General features: G+C 42.5%; 1 protein-coding gene across 3 annotated transcripts in view; it reads right to left on the bottom strand.

Moving 5' to 3' along the window:
* Window positions 1-24,303, bottom strand: part of LOC117513740 (pituitary tumor-transforming gene 1 protein-interacting protein) — an 82,394-nt gene that overhangs the window by 41,673 nt on the left and 16,418 nt on the right. For all 3 annotated transcript variants that reach the window (XM_034173971.1, XM_034173972.1, XM_034173973.1), the window contains exons 4-5: window positions 18,478-18,586; window positions 14,216-14,281 (exon numbers count right to left, since the gene is read on the bottom strand). In XM_034173971.1, coding sequence (XP_034029862.1) covers window positions 14,216-14,281; window positions 18,478-18,586 — 175 coding nt within the window. The remainder of the gene's footprint in view (window positions 1-14,215; window positions 14,282-18,477; window positions 18,587-24,303) is intronic.

Below are 24,303 nucleotides of genomic sequence, written 5' to 3'. Positions count from 1 at the left end.
CACCCACGCTCCAAACACTGGCACCTTCTGGACTACGTTCTGATGCGACAGCGTGATAGAAGAGACGTACTACATACCAGGGTGATGCCTAGCACGGATTGCTATACGGATCATCGCTTGGTCTGTTCCAAGATTGCTTTCACTTTCAAGCCCCCTCCAAAGAAGAAAGGCCCACAGTTTAAGAAGCTACAAGTCCACAAGCTGCAAGATGTAGACACAAAAATGGAGTTCCAGGCCAAACTAGAGGAGAGACTGGGTGGAGAAGAAGGCCTGCCTGACAACCCTGAACAACAGTGGATGAGATTAAAGACCATCCTTCAGGAGACGGCAGCAGAAGTAGTGGGCTTCTCAGCCAGGAAAAATAAAGACTGGTTTGATGAGTCTGATGCACAGATCCAGGAACTACTAGAAAAGAAACGTGCATGCCACAAGACTCTTTTAGCTAAACCTGATGACCACTCTGCCAAGACAGCTTACAGAAATGCCTGCTCCACAATGCAAAGCAAGCTCTGCATACTGCAGAACGACTTGTGGCTAGCTTTTGCGGAGAAAACACAACAACATGCCGATGCCGGAGACATGCGCTCCTTTTATGAAGCCCTTAAGACCATCCATGGGCCAGCACATCAAGTGCAAGCACCCCTGCGCTCCTCAGACGGCTCCACCCTTCTGACGGACAAGGAAACCATTATGCAGCGTTGGTCAGAACACTTTGAAAACCTCTTCAGTGACAAGCGCACTGTGCAAGAGTCATCAATCGAGAAGATTCCCCAGGTGGAGGTGAAATGGGAACTTGATGACCCCCCAACACTTGAAGAGATCCGAAAGGCCACCACGCAGCTGAATCCAGGGAAGTCTCCTGGCATAGATGGCATCCCAGCAGAGGTGTACCAAAATGGAGGTGAGGCAGTCCTCGACAAGCTTCAGATTCTCTTCTCCAGTTGCTGGGAAAAGGAAATGTTTCCACATGACCTTCGGGATGCAGTCATTGTCTCCCTGTACAAGAACAAGGGCGACAAGTCTGACTGTTCTAATTACCGGGGCATCACTCTCAATAGCAGGTAAGATTTTGGCTCGAGCGCTGGTCAACAGGCTTACCTCTACCACAGCGCATGAAAATACTCCCGAGAGTCAGTACAGATTTTGGGCCAACAGGGGAACCACCGACATGATCTTCGTCCTGAGACAGATCCAGGAGAAGTGCAGAGAACAGAACATGGCCCTTTATGCAGCCTTCATAGACCTAACCAAGGCTTTTGACACGGTCAGTCGTGAGGGTTTGTGGAAGATTCTTGCACGCCTTGGCTGCCCTCAAAAGCTCCTCACCATCATCCGCCAGCTGCATGAAGGCCAGATGGGACAAGTGAAGTACAACGGGACTCTGTCCGGCAGCTTCCCCATCTCAAATGGCGTCAAACAAGGTTGCATCCTCGCGCCCACTCTGTTCTCCATCTTCTTCAGCATGATGCTTCGTGAGGCTAAAGAAGACTTGACAGACGGCATCTATATCCACTTCAGAACTGACGGAAGTCTGTTTAACTTGCGGCACCTTCTGTCCCACACTAAGATCACAAAACAGCTAATCATGGAGCTGCTCTTCGCAGATGACTGCGCCCTCGTCGCCCATACGGAGCAAGCCTTGCAGCACATTGTCAACTGTTTTGCTGAAGCAGCAAGAGCCTTCGGCCTCACCATCAGCCTGAGAAAGACAGAAATGCTATATCAACCGGTTCCCCATACAGCATATACCCCACCCCAAATCAACATCGAGGGTACAAGCTTGAATGCAGTAGAGCACTTTACGTATCTCGGTAGTGTTATCTCAAATGATGCATCTGTTGCCAAGGACCTAGACAGTCGCCTTGCAAAGGCCAGCAGTTCTTTTGGTCGACTCTCAAAGAAAGTCTGGCAGAATCATGCACTGCGCCTTTCCACAAAAGTGCAGGTCTACAGAGCCATTGTGGTCCCTACCCTCCTGTATGGAGCTGAAACCTGGGTTCTGTATCGCCAGCAGATCAGATTACTGGAACGCTTTCATCAGCGTTATCTCCGAAACATCTTCGGGATTAAGTGGCAGGACTACATCTCAAATGAGGACATCCTTACCAGAGCCAAACTGCTGAGCATGGAGTCTATTATACTCAAACAACAGTGTTGTGTGGGCCGCCAGAAGAGGAGGTACTGCTGGCCCACCACCAGAGGGCGCCCTGCCTGAAGTGCGGGCTTCAGGCACGAGAGGGCGCTGCCGCCACGGACACAACCGGGAGTGACAGCTGTCACACATCAACTCATGACAGCTGTCACCCATCATTTCATCACTCCATAAAAGCCGGATGTCATCTCCACCTCGCTGCTGAGATATCATCTACCTGTGAAGGTAATTCTCTGCTGTACTGAAAACTGTGTCATAGTCTGAACTCTTTTTGCAGCCGCTTTCCTGTTGTGTGCCTTATCTGCTGGATTGGCGTTTGGTGTGAACAGCGACGGCTTCGCTTCACACCCAAACCAGATAAGTGGTTAACAGGAGCTGCACGAGTGTGTGATTAGAGGTGGAGGTGACTTTCCACCTTCTGACTGTTTTGGTTACTGGGTGTGCACACACCCACATCTCACTGTTTGGGCTCCTCGCCAGCAGTACCAGATCCGACAGTCGGGGACGGTGATCACCTGGGATTCGGGACTTGGCGGCTCCAGTATTCACCAGGTTCGGTGGCGGCGGAAATCGTGTGGTTCCGGCTCTTCTCAGGACAGACGTCTTCTATCCTCGAGCCTGCCCACACGTCACCTTTGTGTACTGACTGCTATCAGATTCTGAGATTGTCTGTATATTCGTTGTGCACATTCACAACATTAAATTGTTACCTTTTGGCTCATCTATTGACCGTTCATTTGCGCCCCCTGTTGTGGGTCCGTGTCACTACACTTTCCCCAACAGGATATCTCGGCCAACGTCATGGATCCCGAGGGGCGTCAACCATCTGTTGGACAGCCAATGGAAGAGCAGGGTGCGCAGGCGTCAGCTGGAGGCGTGATTGGTGAGTTGCAGCACATCCTCACCGCCTTTACTGCTCGGCTGGACCTGATGACCGAGCAACACATCATCCTTAATCGCAGGATGGAGGCTCTCACCGCGCAGGTGGAAGCGCGCGCTCAGGGCGCTGCTGCAGCTCCTCCTCCTGCCGACCCGGTGCCGAATACAGACATTCCACTGGTCATTCAACGACCCCCCCCACCATCCCCTGAAGCATACATAAGCCCCCCAGAGCCATACGGAGGTTGTGTGGAGACGTGCGCAGACTTTCTTATGCAGTGTTCGCTCGTCTTTGCACAACGTCCCGTGATGTACGCGTCTGACACCAGCAAGGTGGCTTATGTGATTAATTTGCTTCGAGGCAAGGCACGCGCTTGGGCTACAGCGCTTTGGGAACAGAGTTCACGGCTCCTCGCCTCTTATACTGGGTTTGTGAGGGAGCTCAGAACTGTTTTTGATCACCCTAACAAAGGCGAAACCGCATCTACTGTGCTGCTGTCAATGAGACAGGGGCGCCGGAGCGCAGCCGAATATGCAGTCGACTTCCGCATCACGGCTGCGAGATCCGGCTGGAATATGACTGCGCTCCACGCCGCCTTCACAAACGGACTGTCGTCGGTCCTGAAGGAGCACCTGGTGGCTAAGGAGGAACTGCAGGATTTGGCTGAGCTTATCGATTTGGTTATACGATTGGACAATCGGTTAGAAGAACGCCGACGGGAGCGAGGCGAAGGGCGTGGTCAGGCACAAGCCGTCCCTCTTCCTCCCGGGTCCGAAAGAGAGCCGTCTTCCCCACGCTCCACAGCCACAGCGCTCCGTGTGGTTACAGCTCCCCCTGCTGACAGTGCTAGGGACATGAGCAGGGCCACATTCAGACAAAGGAGTCTGGTCCGCGGGGAGTGTTTTGTCTGCGGCTTGAGTGAGCATCAGCAGAGAGACTGCCTCAAACGGTCAAAACACAAACGCCCGCCCTTAGAGACTGGGCTGAGGGGGGGTCAAAACATTCACGTGGGTCATACACATCACTTTCCGCAACAAACAACTTCGTTGGGCAGGTCACGTAGCCAGGATGGATGATACACGCATGCCGAAATTAATTCTCTTTGGCGAGCTCAAGGAAGGGAGACGAAACCAAGGGGCCCCCAAAAAGCGCTATAAGGACCAGCTGAAGAAACAGCTCTCCCTTGCAGGCATTCAGCATCAGTCATGGCAGCATCTAGCTACAGATAGACTCAGCTGGCGTTCCAGCCTGAAGTTTGAGGCAGAAAAAAGTGAGGCCTCACGCCAGAAGCTTCAAAGACAGAAAGAGCGGGCAGCAGCACAAGCCCAGCCTACTCAAGTGTTCATTTGGCCCAAGTGTAACAGGTCTTGTGCATCCCTCTTGCTTGCCTTTACTGGTGGTTGGCTCTCACTGCGGTATTGTATCACTTCCTGTTCCGGAGCACAGCGGTGTTTTTCTGTATCTGTTAGCTGTTTAATCTGCGCAGTTAGATTGATCTAGTTATCTAGATTACGATTTGTTTCCTAGTGTAATCTTTACGTGCCTTAACTAAAGCACTCCTTCTGCTGAATCACCTCTAAATTATTTACACATTATTCACTTTGCGTGTTTTTAGGAATCCGCTAGCTTAGCGTAGCTACTAGCTCTTAGCCGATTTAGCATGGCGGCTTCTCCTGTCTCTCCCGCACTTTTCTGCTCTGGGTGTGAAATGTTTAGTTATTCCTCGGCCTCCTTTAGCAGTAACGGTACTTGTAATAAGTGTAGCTTATTCGTAGCTTTGGAGGCCAGGCTGGGCGAATTGGAGACTCGGCTCCGCACCGTGGAAAATTCTACAGCTAGCCAGGCCCCTGTAGTCGGTGCGGACCAAGGTAGCTTAGCCGCCGTTAGTTACCCCCTGGCAGATCCCGAGCAGCCGGGAAAGCAGGCTGACTGGGTGACTGTGAGGAGGAAGCGTAGCCCTAAACAGAAGCCCCGTGTACACCGCCAACCCGTTCACATCTCTAACCGTTTTTCCCCACTCGACGACACACCCGCCGAGGATCAAACTCTGGTTATTGGCGACTCTGTTTTGCGAAATGTGAAGTTAGCGACACCAGCAACCATAGTCAATTGTCTTCCGGGGGCCAGAGCAGGCGACATTGAAGGAAATTTGAAACTGCTGGCTAAGGCTAAGCGTAAATTTGGTAAGATTGTAATTCACGTCGGCAGTAATGACACCCGGTTACGCCAATCGGAGGTCACTAAAATTAACATTAAATCGGTGTGTAACTTTGCAAAAACAATGTCGGACTCTGTAGTTTTCTCTGGGCCCCTCCCCAATCAGACCGGGAGTGACATGTTTAGCCGCATGTTCTCCTTGAATTGCTGGCTGTCTGAGTGGTGTCCAAAAAATGAGGTGGGCTTCATACATAATTGGCAAAGCTTCTGGGGAAAACCTGGTCTTGTTAGGAGAGACGGCATCCATCCCACTTTGGATGGAGCAGCTCTCATTTCTAGAAATCTGGCCAATTTTCTTAAATCCTCCAAACCGTGACTATCCAGGGTTGGGACCAGGAAGCAGAGTTGTAGTCTTACACACCTCTCTGCAGCTTCTCTCCCCCTGCCATCCCCTCATTACCCCATCCCCGTAGAGACGGTGCCTGCTCCCAGACTACCAATAACCAGCAAAAATCTATTTAAGCATAAAAATTCAAAAGAAAAAATAATATAGCACCTTCAACTGCACCACAGACTAAAACAGTTAAATGTGGTCTATTAAACATTAGGTCTCTCTCTTCTAAGTCCCTGTTGGTAAATGATATAATAATTGATCAACATATTGATTTATTCTGCCTTACAGAAACCTGGTTACAGCAGGATGAATATGTTAGTTTAAATGAGTCAACAACCCCGAGTCACACTAACTGTCAGAATGCTCATAGCACGGGCCGGGGCGGAGGATTAGCAGCAATCTTCCATTCCAGCTTATTAATTAATCAAAAACCCAGACAGAGCTTTAATTCATTTGAAAGCTTGACTCTTAGTCTTGTCCATCCAAATTGGAAGTCCCAAAAACCAGTTTTATTTGTTATTATCTATCGTCCACCTGGTCGTTACTGTGAGTTTCTCTGTGAATTTTCAGACCTTTTGTCTGACTTAGTGCTTAGCTCAGATAAGATAATTATAGTGGGCGATTTTAACATCCACACAGATGCTGAGAATGACAGCCTCAACACTGCATTTAATCTATTATTAGACTCTATTGGCTTTGCTCAAAAAGTAAATGAGTCCACCCACCACTTTAATCATATCTTAGATCTTGTTCTGACTTATGGTATGGAAATAGAAGACTTAACAGTATTCCCTGAAAACTCCCTTCTGTCTGATCATTTCTTAATAACATTTACATTTACTCTGATGGACTACCCAGCAGTGAGGAATAAGTTTCATTACACTAGAAGTCTTTCAGAAAGCGCTGTAACTAGGTTTAAGGATATGATTCCTTCTTTATGTTCTCTAATGCCATATACCAACACAGTGCAGAGTAGCTACCTAAACTCTGTAAGTGAGATAGAGTATCTTGTCAATAGTTTTACATCCTCATTGAAGACAACTTTGGATGCTGTTGCTCCTCTAAAAAAGAGAGCTTTAAATCAGAAGTGCCTGACTCTGTGGTATAACTCACAAACTCGTAGCTTAAAGCAGATAACCCGTAAGTTGGAGAGGAAATGGCGTCTCACTAATTTAGAAGATCTTCACTTAGCCTGGAAAAAGAGTCTGTTGATCTATAAAAAAGCCCTCCGTAAAGCTAGGACATCTTTCTACTCATCACTAATTGAATAAAATAAGAACAACCCCAGGTTTCTTTTCAGCACTGTAGCCAGGCTGACAAAGAGTCAGAGCTCTATTGAGCTGAGTATTCCATTAACTTTAACTAGTAATGACTTCATGACTTTCTTTGCTAACAAAATTTTAACTATTAGAGAAAAAATTACTCATAACCATCCCAAAGACGTATTGTTATCTTTGGCTGCTTTCAGTGATGCCGGTATTTGGTTAGACTCTTTCTCTCCGATTGTTCTGTCTGAGTTATTTTCATTAGTTACTTCATCCAAACCATCAACATGTTTATTAGACCCCATTCCTACCAGGCTGCTCAAGGAAGCCCTACCATTATTTAATGCTTCGATCTTAAATATGATCAATCTATCTTTGTTAGCTGGCTATGTACCACAGGCTTTTAAGGTGGCAGTAATTAAACCATTACTTAAAAAGCCATCACTTGACCCAGTTATCTTAGCTAATTATAGGCCAATCTCCAACTTTCCTTTTCTCTCAAAAATTCTTGAAAGGGTAGTTGTAAAACAGCTAACTGATCATCTGCAGAGGAATGGTCTATTTGAAGAGTTTCAGTCAGGTTTTAGAATTCATCATAGTACAGAAACAGCATTAGTGAAGGTTACAAATGATCTTCTTATGGCCTCGGACAGTGGACTCATCTCTGTGCTTGTTCTGTTAGACCTCAGTGCTGCTTTTGATACTGCTGACCATAAAATTTTATTACAGAGATTAGAGCATGCCATAGGTATTAAAGGCACTGCGCTGTGGTGGTTTGAATCATATTTGTCTAATAGATTACAATTTGTTCATGTAAATGGGGAGTCTTCTTCACAGACTAAAGTTAATTATGGAGTTCCACAAGGTTCTGTGCTAGGACCAATTTTATTCACTTTATACATGCTTCCCTTAGGCAGTATTATTAGACGGTATTGCTTAAATTTTTATTGTTACACAGATGATACACAGCTTTATCTATCCATGAAGCCAGAGGACACACACCAATTAGCTAAACTGCAGGATTGTCTTACAGACATAAAGACATGGATGACCTCTAATTTCCTGCTTTTAAACTCAGATAAAACTGAAGTTATTGTACTTGGCCCCACAAATCTTAGAAACATGGTGTCTAACCAGATCCTTACTCTGGATGGCATTACATTCATGGCATTCATTGGCTTCCTGTTAATTCTAGAATAGAATTTAAAATTCTTCTTCTTACTTATAAGGTTTTGAATAATCAGGTCCCATCTTATCTTAGGGACCTCGTAGTACCATATCACCCCAATAGAGCGCTTCGCTCTCAGACTTACTTGTAGTTCCTAGGGTTTGTAAGAGTAGAATGGGAGGCAGAGCCTTCAGCTTTCAGGCTCCTCTCTTGTGGAACCAGCTCCCAATTCAGATCAGGGAGACAGACACCCTCTCTACTTTTAAGATTAGGCTTAAAAATTTCCTTTTTGCTAAAGCTTATAGTTAGGGCTGGATCAGGTGACCCTGAACCATCCCTTAGTTATGCTGCTATAGACGTAGACTGCTGGGGGGTTCCCATGATGCACTGTTTCTTTCTCTTTTTGCTTTGTATGCACCACTCTGCATTTAATCATTAGTGATCAATCTCTGCTCCCCTCCACAGCATGTCTTTTTCCTGGTTCTCTCCCTCAGCCCCAACCAGTCCCAGCAGAAGACTGCCCCTCCCTGAGCCTGGTTCTGCTGGAGGTTTCTTCCTGTTAAAAGGGAGTTTTTCCTTCCCACTGTAGCCAAGTGCTTGCTCACAGGGGGTCGTTTTGACCGTTGGGGTTTTACATAATTATTGTATGGCCTTGCCTTACAATATAAAGCGCCTTGGGGCAACTGTTTGTTGTGATTTGGCGCTATATAAAAAAATTGATTGATTGATTGATTGATCCCGCATCGGACTTTTCAGCCACCAGAGGGCTTCTAGAAAATAAATAATAATAATAATAATAATAAAAAAAAAAGGCCTTCCCACTATCCTCGCAAGCGATGAAACTGCCAACAACAACATGTGATGTGTACATGCAGTTGATAACAGATAATTGTGGGAACTGAAAACATGAATTTCTATACAATGATATGCCAGAGAGAGACGTATCATTGTGAAGAGTACAAATCACTGCTGCAATTAAAGTGCACGTGTACTGTTCAGTGTCATTAATTATTACCTCAAACCAAAATGTGTGTGTAAAAATGAAAGTAACCATTTTCGGGGTCAAACTGCACCTTTTTTCACTAACTCATGTTTGACCTTGAGATCCAAGGTCAAATGCAGTCAGGTCAAGGGAGTCAGGATGCATGATTTACTATAGGTGTTCAATACAAACGTTAGCTGTAGAAGTGATATTTGGAGAGATACAGTGACAATCTGGGGTCAGGCGGTGAGTGTTGTTGTCGGCCATGATCTTGGATGGCCCTGAAAACCTGGGCCAAGGTCACACGCCTGGATGTCACATTTGTGTCTGTGTACAACATAGTATGGGTGTGTATCATGTATGCAATGGGTAAGAGGGAAATCTAGAGCACTTAAAATGTGACGGATGGATGGACAGAGCCCATTTCAATGGTCCCCCTTATTTCATAAGAGCAGGACGTGATCACTTGTCAAAGCGCTGAAATGCAGCACACACCATTGTACAATTCAGTGAGAACCTGTTTTTTTTCTGTTTCAGCAGCTGGTTCTCCAGAGGCTTCAACTCACTGGTGATCGCATGACCTCAGCTGCTTAGGCAGGGCAACCAAATTGGTGTTTTGGGAGAGGAGAACAATGAACTCCTCCTTTGGGGAAACAGTCTATCTGGGGCTTCAGGAACAACACAGCACACAGCCTCAAACTTTCACTGGTCTTTTTGTTTGGCACTGCGCTATTCTGTTGCAGGAAAAAACAAACAAACACGCCACATACACCCTGTTCTCAGAATTTGAGAGGTGTAAAATGCCTACATTTTGAGAAAATACAGCAGACTAAGCAATGAAGCAGTACTACAAAAGCAGTATTATGAGTCATCAAAGATGTACCTGTCTCCATAGTTACACAATTTTATTTGCTGTTCTACAACAGTTGAACGACAAACTGTTGATCACTCAAAACTGAGTGCCAATATTAACCCTCTGATCCAGCATTTTGGGTTTTTTTTAAAAAGCTAAACGACAACAACTTTCAGAGTCCAAATGTGTAAAAATACAAATTGTTAAGTTTTCAAATTTCAGCCCATCTTTGAACAAACCATGTGCACTGAATGATTCTGTAACGAAAAATAAGCAAAGCGAGGACTTCTGGAACTAGTAAACTGTGAGACAGGTCACAAATAATAAATAATTATTTGAAACAATAAATACAAGCCCCATTTCAAGATAAAATCCTGTCAAACAGATTTTTCTAGAAGTACAATTCAATGCTGAACAGAGAAAATGTAAGTGGAGCTGTATCAGAAATGATTACGTATTGCCACTTGTCAGTGACTGATAGCTGAGTCGGCAGAGTCACAGAGATCAAACGTACACAAAGCTGTGATCATAACTGCAGTTCTATGAGCCGACAAACCAAGAACAGATCAACAATTGTCTGCTGGAGAAAACATCCAACGTGCCTGAATTCAAATGATTCACCAAAGAAGGGTGGGTAGAAACTCCTCCACGCTGGTGGAAAGACTGATGTGACAGACAAGCCACAACACAGGAGCAATCATGAATTCACATGATGGTGGTCCGGGGGGGGGGGGGGGGGGGGGGGGCAGGAACAAGTACTGGGGCTCAGTGGTATGGTCTAAAATTGATATTGCTGTATAATTTGAAGCATGGACAGTAATGGCATACAGTAGTGTTCAGAATAATAGTAGTGCTATGTAACTAAAAAGATTAATCCAGGTTTTGAGTATATTTCTTATTGTTACATGGGAAACAAGGTACCAGTAGATTCAGCAGATTCTCTCAAATCCAACAAGACCAAGCATTCATGATATGCACACTCTTAAGGCTATGAAATTGGGCTATTAGTAAAAAAAAAAAAAAGTACAAAAGGGGGTGTTCACAATAATAGTAGCATCTGCTGTTGACGCTACAAACTCAAAACTATTATGTTCAAACTGCTTTTTTTTAGCAATCCTGTGAATCACTAAACTAGTATTTAGTTGTATAACCACAGTTTTCATGATTTCTTCACATCTGCGAGGCATTAATTTTGTTGGTTTAGAACCAAGATTTTGCTCATTTACTAGTGAAACACCCATTTCAAGGGCATGTCCTCTTCAGCATAAGGCAACATGACCTCTTCAAGTATTTTGACATATCCAAACTGATCCATGATACCTGGTATGTGATATATAGGCCCAACACCATAGTAGGAGAAACATGCCCATATCATGATGCTTGCACCACCATGCTTCACTGTCTTCACTGTGAACTGTGGCTTGAATTCAGAGTTTGGGGGTCGTCTCACAAACTGTCTGCGGCCCTTGGACCCATTAAAGAACAATTTTACTCTCATCAGTCCACAAAGTATTCCACCATTTCTCTTTAGGCCAGTTGATGTGTTCTTTGGCAAATTGTATCCTCTTCTGCACATGTCTTTTATTTAACAGAGGGACTTTGCGGGGATTCTTGCAAATAAATTAGCTTCACACAGGCATCTTCTAACTGTCACAGCACTTACAGGTAACTCCAGACTGTCTTTGATTATCCTGGAGCTGATCAATGGGTGAGCCTTTGCCATTCTGGTTATTCTTCTATCCATTTTAATGGTTGTTCTCCATTTTCTTCCACGTGTCTCTGGTTTTTTTGTCCATTTTAAAGCATTGGAGATCACTGTAGATGAACAGCCTATAATTTTTTGCACCTGCGTATAAGTTTTCCCCTCTCCAATCAACTTTTTAATCAAACTACGCTGTTCTTCTGAACAATGTCTTGAACGTCCCATTTTCCTCAGGCTTTCAAAGAGAAAAGCATGTTCAACAGGTGCTGGCTTCATCCTTAAATAGGGGACACCTGATTCACACCTGTTTGTTCCACAAAATTGACAAACTCACTGACTGAATGCCACACTACTATTATTGTGAACACCCCCTTTTCTACTTTTTTTTTACTAACTGCCCAATTTCATAGCCTTAAGAGTGTGCATATCATGAATGCTTAGTCTTGTTGGATTTGTGAGACTCTACTGAATGTACTGGTACCTTGTTTCCTAATGTAACAATAAGAAATATACTCAAAACCTGGATTAATCTTTTTAGTCACAGAGCACTACTATTATTCTGAACACTACTGTATATTGTGATTCTTGTATGTACAAATTTTCATATAACTAACACTGAAATCAAGCCAGTGTTTAAGCTTGTCACTTTAACAACTCTGCCATACATTAAGAAGAACACACCTTCAATCCAAGATACTTCTTAATAATTGTATTAATTTATTTTATTATGTCCACCAAGGATGTAATAAAATCTGCGTTGATTTACTTATTTTTTTGTCTGTCAACGAGCAGGATTATGTCAAAACTACTGCACAGATTTTGACGAACGTTTGACCACAGATAGATATTAGGGCATGGAAGACTCCACCAAATTTTGGAGGTGATCCAGTGTCGCAGACCGAACGGTCCCCCCCCTAAATATCTGACCGCCTGCCTTCACTGTGCATGCGTCATTTGGGACCACAGCAGCTCGTCTGAGTCTGACTCGCTTCACCCAAAGCGATAAAATTGATTAATGGGATTATTAACCATCAGATAAAGTAAAATGTCTTAAATCATTCTAAAGTTAGTTTTAAGCAGAAACAAGGCTGTTTTAAGGTGAAATTTGAAATGATCGACATGCAGTGAATGCATCAGCTAGCAGCTCATGTGGCCGCGGCAGTCTGATCACTTCCTCTCTTTTATGATAAATTTATGTGGAAATGATTGTCGTACAAAAGCTTCAGATATCTGTCGCTGAGACAGATGATGACTGGAGTGCAGTTTGAAGCAGAAACAAGCTGATAATTGGTGAACCGGAGCTAATGACGCATGTGCAGTGAAGGCAGGACGGACCGATTTTTAGGGGGGACTGTTCGGTCTGCGACATCGGCTCAGGATGGGCGGATGTCAGAAATCTCTGATTGCTGTTGTTTTTATTATGAAAATGAAGTAAACAGGGGAAGGTCATATCAGATGCACTCAATTGGTGTGTATTAGAAACTATGTGAAATGTTTGTGAAACTCTCACCGTGTCAGCTCTCTTACCACTCCGTGCTCATCAAACAGACGGAGACTGATGCGCACTGCTGATCTGTGTCAATAAAATATATTTGTTGCATATTTAAAACAGAATGTTAAACTGTTTTGAAAACATGCACTGTGGCTGTGGCTCTGTCCTGCAACAGCAACTGCTGTGACTGTTCGCTCCATTAACTCCACAATTATAAAGTGAAGCAGAGACAATGTCCACGCACTTATTTGATTCATGATTAATCTGCTTTAATTAACAACACATAAATAAAAAAAATGCCTGGATCTGGTAATTTTTCTGAAACAAAGCCGTGTGGTTTTTACCTTTGATGCAATTCAATGACATCAAACAAGTGCAAAAGTGGTTGGCCAGTATAATAAAAATCCCAACCTTTGTGTAAATTTATATAATACTGACGACCGTTTGTACCGTTCACTCATAGTTACTACTTTACATGGTGTTGATTTAACCCTCTGAGGTTGAAAAGTTTAGATTTTATTATTATCTCTCAGTTTAGATCGCTCAGTTTAGACAGGCGGCCAGCTCTAAGAACAGTCCTGGTGGATCTGAACTTCATCCATGGGGGCAGCTGTGCTCATTGGGACCTTCAAAGGAGCAGAACTGTTTCTGTACCCTTCCCCAGATTTGTGCCTCAAGACAATCCTGTCTCAGAGGTCTACAGACAATTCCCTTGACTTCATTCTTGGTTTGTGCTCTGACATGCACAGTCAAATGTGAGACCTTACATGTGTGTGCCTTTCCAAATCACGTCCAAACAACTGAAGTTACCCCAGGTGGACTCAAATTTCACCACGAAAACATGTGAATGATCCTGAGTAAAATATCAGTTTTGATATTCTACAATGATTTCCCTGTATAAAGTCATGTATGCATGATACACATTTGACACTCAATGACAGATTTGTGGAATGCATTGTGACTATGTAACCACCAACCCGCCACAACCAACTCAGAGTGCTGTAGCCAAGTCTGATGGTATTCCACAAAGAGACGGCTCCATGGAAAAACAAACAGTCACAACTCAAAGGTGAGAAGTCTGACTAATTTGGTAGTTTTGCTACATTATCTGCTTGCCACCAAACTGGAAGGGTTTATGTGATCTCTTTAAAACAAATATGACTGTCTTACCGTTCTTCGGCACGCTGTCTCATCTCATCTCGCCTCCTGGTGTATCTTTCTTCCTCTCGGTCAGACCTAAAGTGGAGAGGTGGCATCAGAAAAACAGAATTATATTTTTGTTCAAACTGATAATCAACAACACCTTCATACTCATCTGAACGTGTCACATTAGATAAAGAATCATCACATCAACAGATTTACAAAATGCAAGAGCTGCAAAAGGACATTCATTCAAAACACTGAAATACAAGTACATCTCATTCATGAGCCCAAGTGCAGGCTGAGCAACAGAAGAAGAAAAGAAACTGATGTTCAAAAGTAAAACAAGAGGCTGTGCTGTAGAAACATGTCATGTGATAATGGAATTAGAAAATTTAACTGAGGCTGAACAAACAAAAAGTGAGAAACTGTCTGGATGCAAAAGAAGGAAATGCAACTGCAGCAGCATTCTAAACAGATACTCTCTGTGTGTGTGTGTGTGTGTGTGTGTGTGTGTGTGTGTGTGTGTGTGTGTGTGTGTGTGTGTGTGTGTGTGTGTGTGTGTGTGTGTGTGTGTGTACTTCATCCTGTTTTCCATCAGATGATAGACAAACGACACTGATCCACCATGGAGGCTGTCAGTCTGACAGACTGCAGCTGACTGATTGACGTGACATTTTCATTTTACTGAAGCACAATTAGGTCACCATAAATCCACAGACGGAGCTCACAGAAAGGAAGCTACAATAACAAGACTTTCAATACAACGGCAGACACTCACTCTAGTCTGTTTTTTTTTCTTTCTTTTCAACAGACTCATTAATGCGACTGTGCAATATATATATATATATATATATATATATATATATATATATTTATTTATTTATTTATTTATTTTCTGGCCCATGTTAACCCCCAAAATGTGATTCAGCTGCAAATCGTGAATCAATCCACAAACCTTTAATTGCAAAAAGGTGAATACTGGAAAAATATGAACGCGGGTCTCACAATACGTGACTGCAGGTTTTACAAAACGTGAATATCATTCATTATATATATATATATATATATATATATATATATATATATATATATATATATATATATATATATATATATATATATATATATTTTTTTTTTTTTTTTTTTTTTCCCCACTTTAAGTAGTTTATGGATTTCAGTTTACGGGTCAATTACTGCAGAAATCTTGATCGCAAACCCGATCACCGCAAAAATTATTATTATTATTTTTTTTTTTGTGGGGGTCACAGCCTGAAGAGGTGGTCCCAGCAGTTTTTGCTTCTGGTGTGATGCGCCCGGACCCGCTGGGAGCATCCCGCTCCGGGGACAGTGTAAGGTGAGGAGTCTGACTGGGACGGTCCATGTGTCAAACTCACAGAGGATTGAACACCCCCCCTCAAAAGTAAACAGCTCAATAAATCTTAAGAGAAACATGATAGAAAAACACACAAAACTTGTTTTTAACCTCAGGAAAGTAGACAATGAGGTACAACCTTATTTTTATCCAATGAACCATCCTCTGAGCTGGAATAAATAATATTAATCTAAACAAGCAGATGGCAGAGAAACGGAAGCCTAGGGGCCATCTATAAAGTGCAAAAACAAGACACCAGAACAATATTCAATAAATTGAGGAGTGGTGTCACCGAATGTTTCTGAATGGGTCCCTTAGCAAAGGTAAATTGATCAAAATAAATACGACAACAAAAACATGAAAACAGATATAATGTAATTTTGAAAACATTTAATGTGCAGATCTCAAAACTACTGATACAATTTGCTGGAAGGTACATCTAAGATGTGAAAGAATAAATTTATGGTCAGCAGCTGAAGTGTCATCTTTTTAACACTAGATGGCGCACCCGCTCTGAATACATGAAGCGCTTTCAGGACGGTCAATTCCTCATTTACAAAACTCAGCATGAAACCATCAAAACATTTTATAAAAAAAAATACTTAATTTACTCATATCTGAAGTCAGTCTTGGTAAACTGACGTTACCTGGCTGATTTTGTCTTTCTGCTCCGGTTAAAAAAAAAAAATCATTGCGTTATTAAATGTGGCGCTTTCTCAAATGTTTGATTCGGGTTGCGACGGAGACTCCGCTTTCCCCCAGTGTGTCGGCTAAAATAAATAAACAACGGCTTTGCAAATATCAGCGACAGCAGGCGCCTCACAAAGTTACATGAACAGCAGTGAGAGTCAGTCACCTGGTTCACACACACAGCCGCGTCACAGAGGACTCCTGGATTGAGAAACGCCGCGGGCATTATGGCGATTAGTCGGTGGAGTCCAAATCTCTACCGTCGGCCAAAATTATACCTTGTACTGGATAAACCGCCTAAACCGTGCAGGCCTAGGAGAATTTTTTTTAACTGCAGTGTACGTAATGTTGGTTGAGACATTATCTGGTTGCTATTTGCTATAGACAGTTTCATGGACATCTGCATTTTGGATTTGGCGCGGTTGCACGCTGGGATTGTTTGGGGACAAGCAAAGCATCGTCCGCCTACTCCAACGTTATAGATCTGGGTGTGATCCAGTAATGAAGTCATAAAATCTCGCTGAATCTAATTATCGGCACGTGTAATCTGATGGACCACATATCAGTCATTGTAGCTGCACCTGTAAATTTACAGCCTCTAACAGAAACTCTTTCTGCATGTTAAACTGTTCTGCTGTTTATGCTTTCAGTCACATAATGTATACCATAAATATTCCAGCACCAAGCTTAGGTTCAGCTGTTAAGTTGTTTTTGAGGTTGTGTAGAGGGAAAATGATCATTTCTCTACATTGATCATGGATCCACTACTACTGATTCATAAGCAGTGAGTCCACAATTTATTCACAAAACTCATCAAAGCCATTTAAAGATGTCAATTGTGACTCACAGTTCTGCTGATTAAAGTTGCTGCTGGGAGTCTTGTCTGTTGTTGTGGGCAAGAAAAGAGAATCATCTCCTGACTTAATTACTAAATCACACCCGAGGATCACAACTTCTGCAACACGTTCCGGCACATGGGGTGCTTTATTTGTACCCAAACTCAAAGTGTAGTATCTGTCAAATGGCTTATTCCCTGTGCTGGAACAACATAGGGGTTGAACAGCAAAAATGTCAGTTGCTCCATCTCTGCTAGCTTTATTGCACGACAAGGATAATGGCACAGATAATGAAAAACAGCGACATCCAAATTATGGCAACAAACTTGAAAAACCCAACAAAATCAGTCAAATGAATTAAAAACAGAACATAAGAAGAATGAAGTGATTCATTTTTGGTAAACTTGAACGCATCAGATAAATCCAAAAAGCAACTTGGGCTTATCTACGTCATATCCCAAAGATATGTCCACCAGCTGCTGGATGGATTATGGAAAATTACAAACCACTGTGGTTGAATTTGAATATGCTGGCTCACTGGTTCACTCTGCCATTTGGCACCTATTTTTATGTCAGTGTCAACAAACAACTGCAAGAAACTGCAGGTTGAACGGCTAATTTTTGGATAATTTTTGATCTGGGTGTATTTTTAAACAATTATGTTATGCCTTTCATTGGTTTCCAAGTTGATTATATTTGATGAACCTCCACATCACTCCCACCACCACTTTAGCACAGTTAAGGACAAGCAAACACAAGTGAAACAGCACCCTTTAATGCCGCGCTTCTACATATATAATTTTACAATGCTTGGAAGTGTGCTTCTTGACTTGCCTTCTTTTATTTTTCCAAATGAGAAAGGCTGGTCGTAAATTGATTTCAATCTTCATGAGAACACGATCACTAAAATATACAATAATCAAGAAAATGTCTTGATCCTTCTGCAGTAAGTGTGACAGTGGATTTTGCCATCAATAGGAAAGACTGACCTCAAAGAGTGTATGAAATTTTGTTTCTATTTGTGGCAAAAAATAAAAAAATAAATAAAAAAATCACCAAACACTTGCAAACACCATTTACAGTTGTGTTTTTTTTTTTTTTTTTTTTTTTTTTTACAGCTGTGCAGTACTGAGGAAAAAATGTCAGACAACTGCAAGCAGCACACAGAATGCCACTTGGCAAACTTAATTCACAGGAAGGTAGACTTGTGACACCTACTGGAGCTAAACAGTTACTGCATCTATGATGCAATTAAAATACAGCGTAGATCAAACACCTTTTGAAACTGTCTGTCTGATCTGAGCTGGCACACAGCAAATGCAGCCAAGATCAAGCTCATGACCACAATTTTAATAGAACTGAAACACCACTGTCTTGTTAAATAGTCTCACCGTGATCGACGCTTTTTGCAGCAACAGCAGCAGCAGCAGCAGATGATGAGGCTGAGAAGAAGTGTTCCACCTATTACGCTCAGAGTAATGACCAGAGCTTCAAAGTTCACTGAAACAGACAAGAGGACAAAGCACTAAACAACAAACATACAAGAACTCATCGAAACACAGAAAAAGGAGAAGAAAAAGAAAAAAAAGCAACTGAAAGAACACGATTGTGAAAAAATTGGGTCTCTTCTCCAAACAACACCTCTGCCCGACTTGTTTGGCAATGCTGCCACCTGCTGAAATGTTAGCAGCAATGCAACCATCATTATTGTGAAGATGAAACTAAACTTGCATTTCCAAGGAAAACATAACAGACACAGATACATGATGGCCAGGAAAACAAAACTACTGCAGCAGCAGTGCATGTTCTGCTCCTTTCTGGGGTTTGAATGCCATCACAGAATTACTTTGTCGAGCCACTGACAACATACTGAAAATGGAAGCAACAACCACAGAGCAGGCACTCACCCTCCTTGTGATAACTGCAGGTACATGTATCCACCGCTGATTAAATTTTGAGGTACAGTAAAAAACGATGTCAATAATTCAACAAAAATTGATGTTAATGTTTTATGTCTTATTTGTAGACAGCAAAGAATTTGGACATTGTGACAATGACAAAATGACAAAGTCAAGACAGACCAACTGAAGAAACAAGAAAACTTGTGTTAATCTGGAAAAATGACATCCATTTTAAGCCTTCTTTTGGCATGCTTTGGCCTCAATAAATATAAAAAAAACATGTTTTACATACATAGAATCTGTAGACTGCCAGCAAAATGTAGATCATCTGAAAATGCAGATACTGATTTTCAAGTTATTTATTACCATGAGAACATGTGATTACACAAACTGTTGTGGCCACAGCTGTGGAATTTCAGCCAGCTTCATTCAGTGGGCTCAGGCAAAATCAATGTTTGTGTCAAACTCAATATAGTTCAAACTACAATACTTTATTGTTAAATATTACAAATAGTAAGTAATTATTATCATTATCACACTCATCTTCAACTGCTTAGTCCAATTTGGGGTCACAGGGGGCTGGAGCCTATCCCAGCAGTCATAGAGCGCGAGGCGGGGTACACCCAGGACAGGACACCAGTCTGACACAGGGCCACAAACAGATAAACACACACATTCACACCAACTCACACACCTACGGACAATTTAAAGATTCCAATCCACCCATGACCTTCTTGCTGTGAGGCAACAGTGCTAACCACTAAGTCACCGTGGTGCCCGTAATTACTGATTATTTTAAATAATGTTTTTTTTTTTTCAAAATGTCTTTAAAATGTCTTCTGTGTCTTAGTTCCCCTTTAAAGTGAACCTTCAAAAGGAAACTAAGTAACTTAGTTCTACAGTTTGGGAGTAATTGAAATGGCTAAATGATTTGTTTTGGGGAGAATGGGGGCTCTCTCCCCCCACCAGGGGTCTCGTAGCAGAAAACCAGCCTTGTAACTTCAGAGACACAGACCCGGTGTTGTGTAAACGAGAGTCTCGGGTCTTGCGACAAACAAACTGCTTTATGGCACAACAACACCACCACCACATACATGCCCCCTGTCGACGCATCGGCGAGCTAGCGGCTATGAGAACAAGCCAACAACTTTATTTCTTACATGCTCATAATCATGACAGAACCAGCAAACCCCCCCTCCCCCCCCAAAAAACAAACAAAAACCAGGCTGTCCGAGGAATCAAGGAAGACAACAAGAGTGCTCTGATAGCACAATATCCAAAGAGAATAATGCGACCAAAAAAAAAAAAAAAAAAAAAAATCACAACCAGACAAAACAGCAACAAGCTGACCAAGCTGACAGTTCTGCTTTAAGGGGTGCGTGGGGCCATATACACAGTGTGTAAAATAAGTATTGAACTTGTCACCATTTTTCTCAGTAAATATATTTCCAAAGCTAATTGACATTAACTTTTCACTGGTAACAACCCAAGTAATCCAAACATGCAAACAAACCAACACAAGCAAGTACAGAAATTAAGTTATGTGTAATACGAGGTCTGTCAATAAAGTAACGGTCCTTTTTATTTTTTTCAAAAACTATATGGATTTCATTCATATGTTTTTATGTCAGACATGCTTGAACCCTCGTGCGCATGCGTGAGTTTTTCCACGCCTGTCGGTTAAATCATTCGTCTGTGAGCATGCCTTGGGAAGGAGTGGTCCTGCCCCCTCGTCGGATTTTCATTGTCTGGAAATGGCGGAATGAAAAGGACTTTTTTTCCATCAGAATTTTTTCAGAAGCTGTTAGATACTGGCACCTGTAAATCATTCGAAAAATTTATCTGGCTTTCGGTGAAAATTTTACGGGCTTCACAGAGAATAAGGACTGTTACTACAGCTTTAAGGACGCTCGGCACGCCGCGCTCTGAGCTGCGACGACGAGGCACAAACCACCGGATCATTTCTAAACGGATGGCTCTGTGGATACGAGACTGTCGTGTGCTCTTTCTCTGGTTATCACAAGAGCTGGACATCAGCCATTTTCCGGCAGATTTCACTTTTAACAAGAGATTTTGTCATGGAAAGCCGCGCGGAGGCTTCACGGGTCACGACCAATTCGCTGATGAAGCGAGACAAAGGAACACCTCTGTTTCGGAGTGCCAGGGGACAAGTTGGGACATGCCTATCTCGGCTTTCAGTGCTTACCAGTCGAGTGAGTATAAGAGAAATTGTGGCGAGCTGGACATGTCCCAACTTGTCCTCTAACACTCCGAAACAGAGGTGTTCCTTTGTCTCGCTTCATCAGCGAATCGGTCGTGACGCGTGAAGCCTCCGCGCGGCTTTCCATGACTCTCCATAACTCTGCTGCCCCTGCTGCGGGGCTGCTGCTCACTCTCTGTCATAATTGTGTTTATAAACCCGTCACCATTTGTTTTATTATACATCTGTGTAGTTGATAAATAAAATAATCTTCACAGACTATTTGCTCGCTCGCTCGCGCACAGAAGATAAAAATAACTCTTTACTGCCTGCTGTGGGGCTACTGTTCGCTCTTCCCCCAAAAACTCTGTCATAATTGTGAAATAAAGGACAAAATGGTCATAAGTCCTGCTCACAGGCTGGCTACCAGAGACATGACATGTTCACATCCAACTCAGTCAAACTCCAGATATCTCACGCCATTACATATCCAGTCCCTGATTGGTCATCGCGGCGCGACTAGATGAAAAAGTTCTGATTTTTCAACTTGGGGAGGAGGGCAACGCGACGTGACGCGACGCAATATCGCGACGCAATATCGCGCCAATCGCTCAAAATCGCTTCACTTGCATTGCTGCATTCGTGTCCATCGTGTCGCGTTAAGTGGCTTGGCGCCACAACACCTCCTTCCATAGGGATTACACGGCAACCTGTTGCTGCTGTCGCTCACGTCGCGCCTGGTGTGAACGCGGCATAAGAGTTTGGTGTTTGTGTTTGTTCTGCTACAAAGTTTGAAAAAACAAGAAGATGTGAACACTTTTCCTTATAGCAGTTCTTTAATTTCAGAAATGCAACAGAAACAACCACAAATAAAAAAGTAGGGACTGTATGTAAAATGAAGATAAAAATAAAAATGTTGTTATATTCCCAGTTTCACCACTCACCCACAGAAGCCAAAAGTTCTTCCAGAGTTGTGTCTTGGTGGTTTCCCTCACTTGTCTCCTTCCAGCATGGACATTTCGTTTTTGAGAACTGGCTACCTGACACAGATTTACCATAAAATACTACACTGTATTTCTGAATGATCGATATAAATGAAGTCTAAGAAATATTCAGTGAGTTGGAAATGTTCATGTATTCATCCTTTGACATTTCTCAAGAAAACTGGCTGTAAATATTATTAACTAATTCTTCCATTAACAATAAACTGCCCTGTCCCAACCTTTTTTTCTTGGAAAATTCTGCAGGCCTCAAATGTAGGAATGGATATATATTAACAAAATAAATAAATAAATAAAAATAAAGCTGACCTCACAAAACATGAAATATGTTGGTTTCATACAGTCTGCAGTTACAGAAATAGAAGACAAAGTAAACATCAGAATCATTACATGTCCATCACCACCACATTTTGAAAAACTAGAAGACCACAGGCCATGCATTATTTATGTTTTATGTCTTTTAATGACTTTTTTATTTTTATTTTTTGGATTAAGGCAATAAGTGTCTCCCTGTATTACCACAGATGAACTGTTTCTGTTGCCACATCTTCTGAAATAAAACTGTCAGGTAGCCAGTTGTCAAAAACTAAATGTCCACGCAGGAAGAAGACAAGTGAGAGAAGCCACCAAGTCACAACTCTGGAAGAATTTTTCGGTTCTGTGGGTGTGAGTGGAGAAACTGGGAATATAACATTTTTATTTTTATCTTCATTTTACATACAGTCCCTACTTTTTTATTTGTGGTTGTTTCTGTTCCATTTCTCAAATTAAAGAACTGCTATAAGGATAAAGTGTTAACATTTTATTGTTTTTTCAAAGTTTGTAGTAGAACAAACACAAAAACCAAACTCTTATAAAGAAAGAAAACATGCACAAATGTGCAGGAAAAAACTGAACAACACAGAATGATTTGACTCATGATTTTTGAAAATAATAAGCGGTAACTTACTTTGAAATAAATGAAACAGAACTGCAGCCTAATCATTTTGAAAAATAAAAATCAGCAGCTTGTACTTTTATTCAGACTAGAGTTAATTTCCTCTTTTTTCTCCTCCTCAGTCACGTTTTGTGCTTGAACATAAAACAACTACATTAAGCCCTCTAAAATAAATATCTGGAAAATAACAGCCTGTTCAAGTTCAGAGTTCTCAGCTGCTTTATGTGATTTCTGCTTCTGAACATCACTGCAGAGTTTCTCCATATCAGATTTTTTAATCACACGTGTGTGTGATTTTTATTCTGTTCATTCATATATTCTTATTTTAAGGAATTTTGACCAATTTATTTCATCTCATAATTTCAGTATAACTGTCACCGACATGCGCGCACGGTGTGAACAGGACGTACCATCAGAACAGTCCAGAGAGAAATAAAGGCAGCGCCACAGTTTAGTTTGTGTGTTTTTCACTCTGTGCTCAGCACGCGCCCCCCTCCTCGCAGCCAGCTGACTCTCTCTCTCACACACACACACACACACACACACACACACACACACACACACACACACACACACACACACACACACACACACACACACACACACACACACACACACACACACAGCTGCAGCAATCGGACCCAGTCTTAATTTTAGATGGTTTTAAGCAAAGCCACCCGCTATTTTTTTGGCGTCTTTTTCAAAAATTGACAATGACAGCAGGACGGCTCGCTGCCTAAAACCTTGGTTCTCGCTCCCGTCTGCTCCTGTGAATTTTTAATTCCGTATCATCCCAATCACGTGATAAATAGCAAAGTTGACTTCCATCCCATGGGAATCCCACGGGAAACCCGTGACCCGTGGGACTCCCGAAAAAATGTCAGCCTCTACTACGAACGCACACTCCATACAGTGGTCTCACGCACACATTAATATCATGTTTTCCGATTGTCCGCTGCGTGGAGAGTGGCGGGAAAAACCGAAGACGCTTTCTCGCGAGGTGCGAGAGAAGACGTGATGTAAATAAGAAAACAAAAAGGCGGCAGTCAGGTATTTTGGTTCCGAGCGATGTAAATAAAGAATTTGAACGTTTTAAACCAAAAAAGAAAGCCACTTGTCCGGTCAGACAACAATTTAGAGCTATTGCTTGTCCGATCACATTTTACACTTGTCCCGGA

The sequence above is a fragment of the Thalassophryne amazonica genome, chromosome 7 (assembly GCF_902500255.1).
Source record: "Thalassophryne amazonica chromosome 7, fThaAma1.1, whole genome shotgun sequence".
NCBI classification, from domain to species: domain Eukaryota; kingdom Metazoa; phylum Chordata; class Actinopteri; order Batrachoidiformes; family Batrachoididae; genus Thalassophryne; species Thalassophryne amazonica.
The sequence above is the reverse complement of the archived record's forward strand: the minus strand, read 5'-3'. Positions and strand labels throughout refer to the sequence as shown.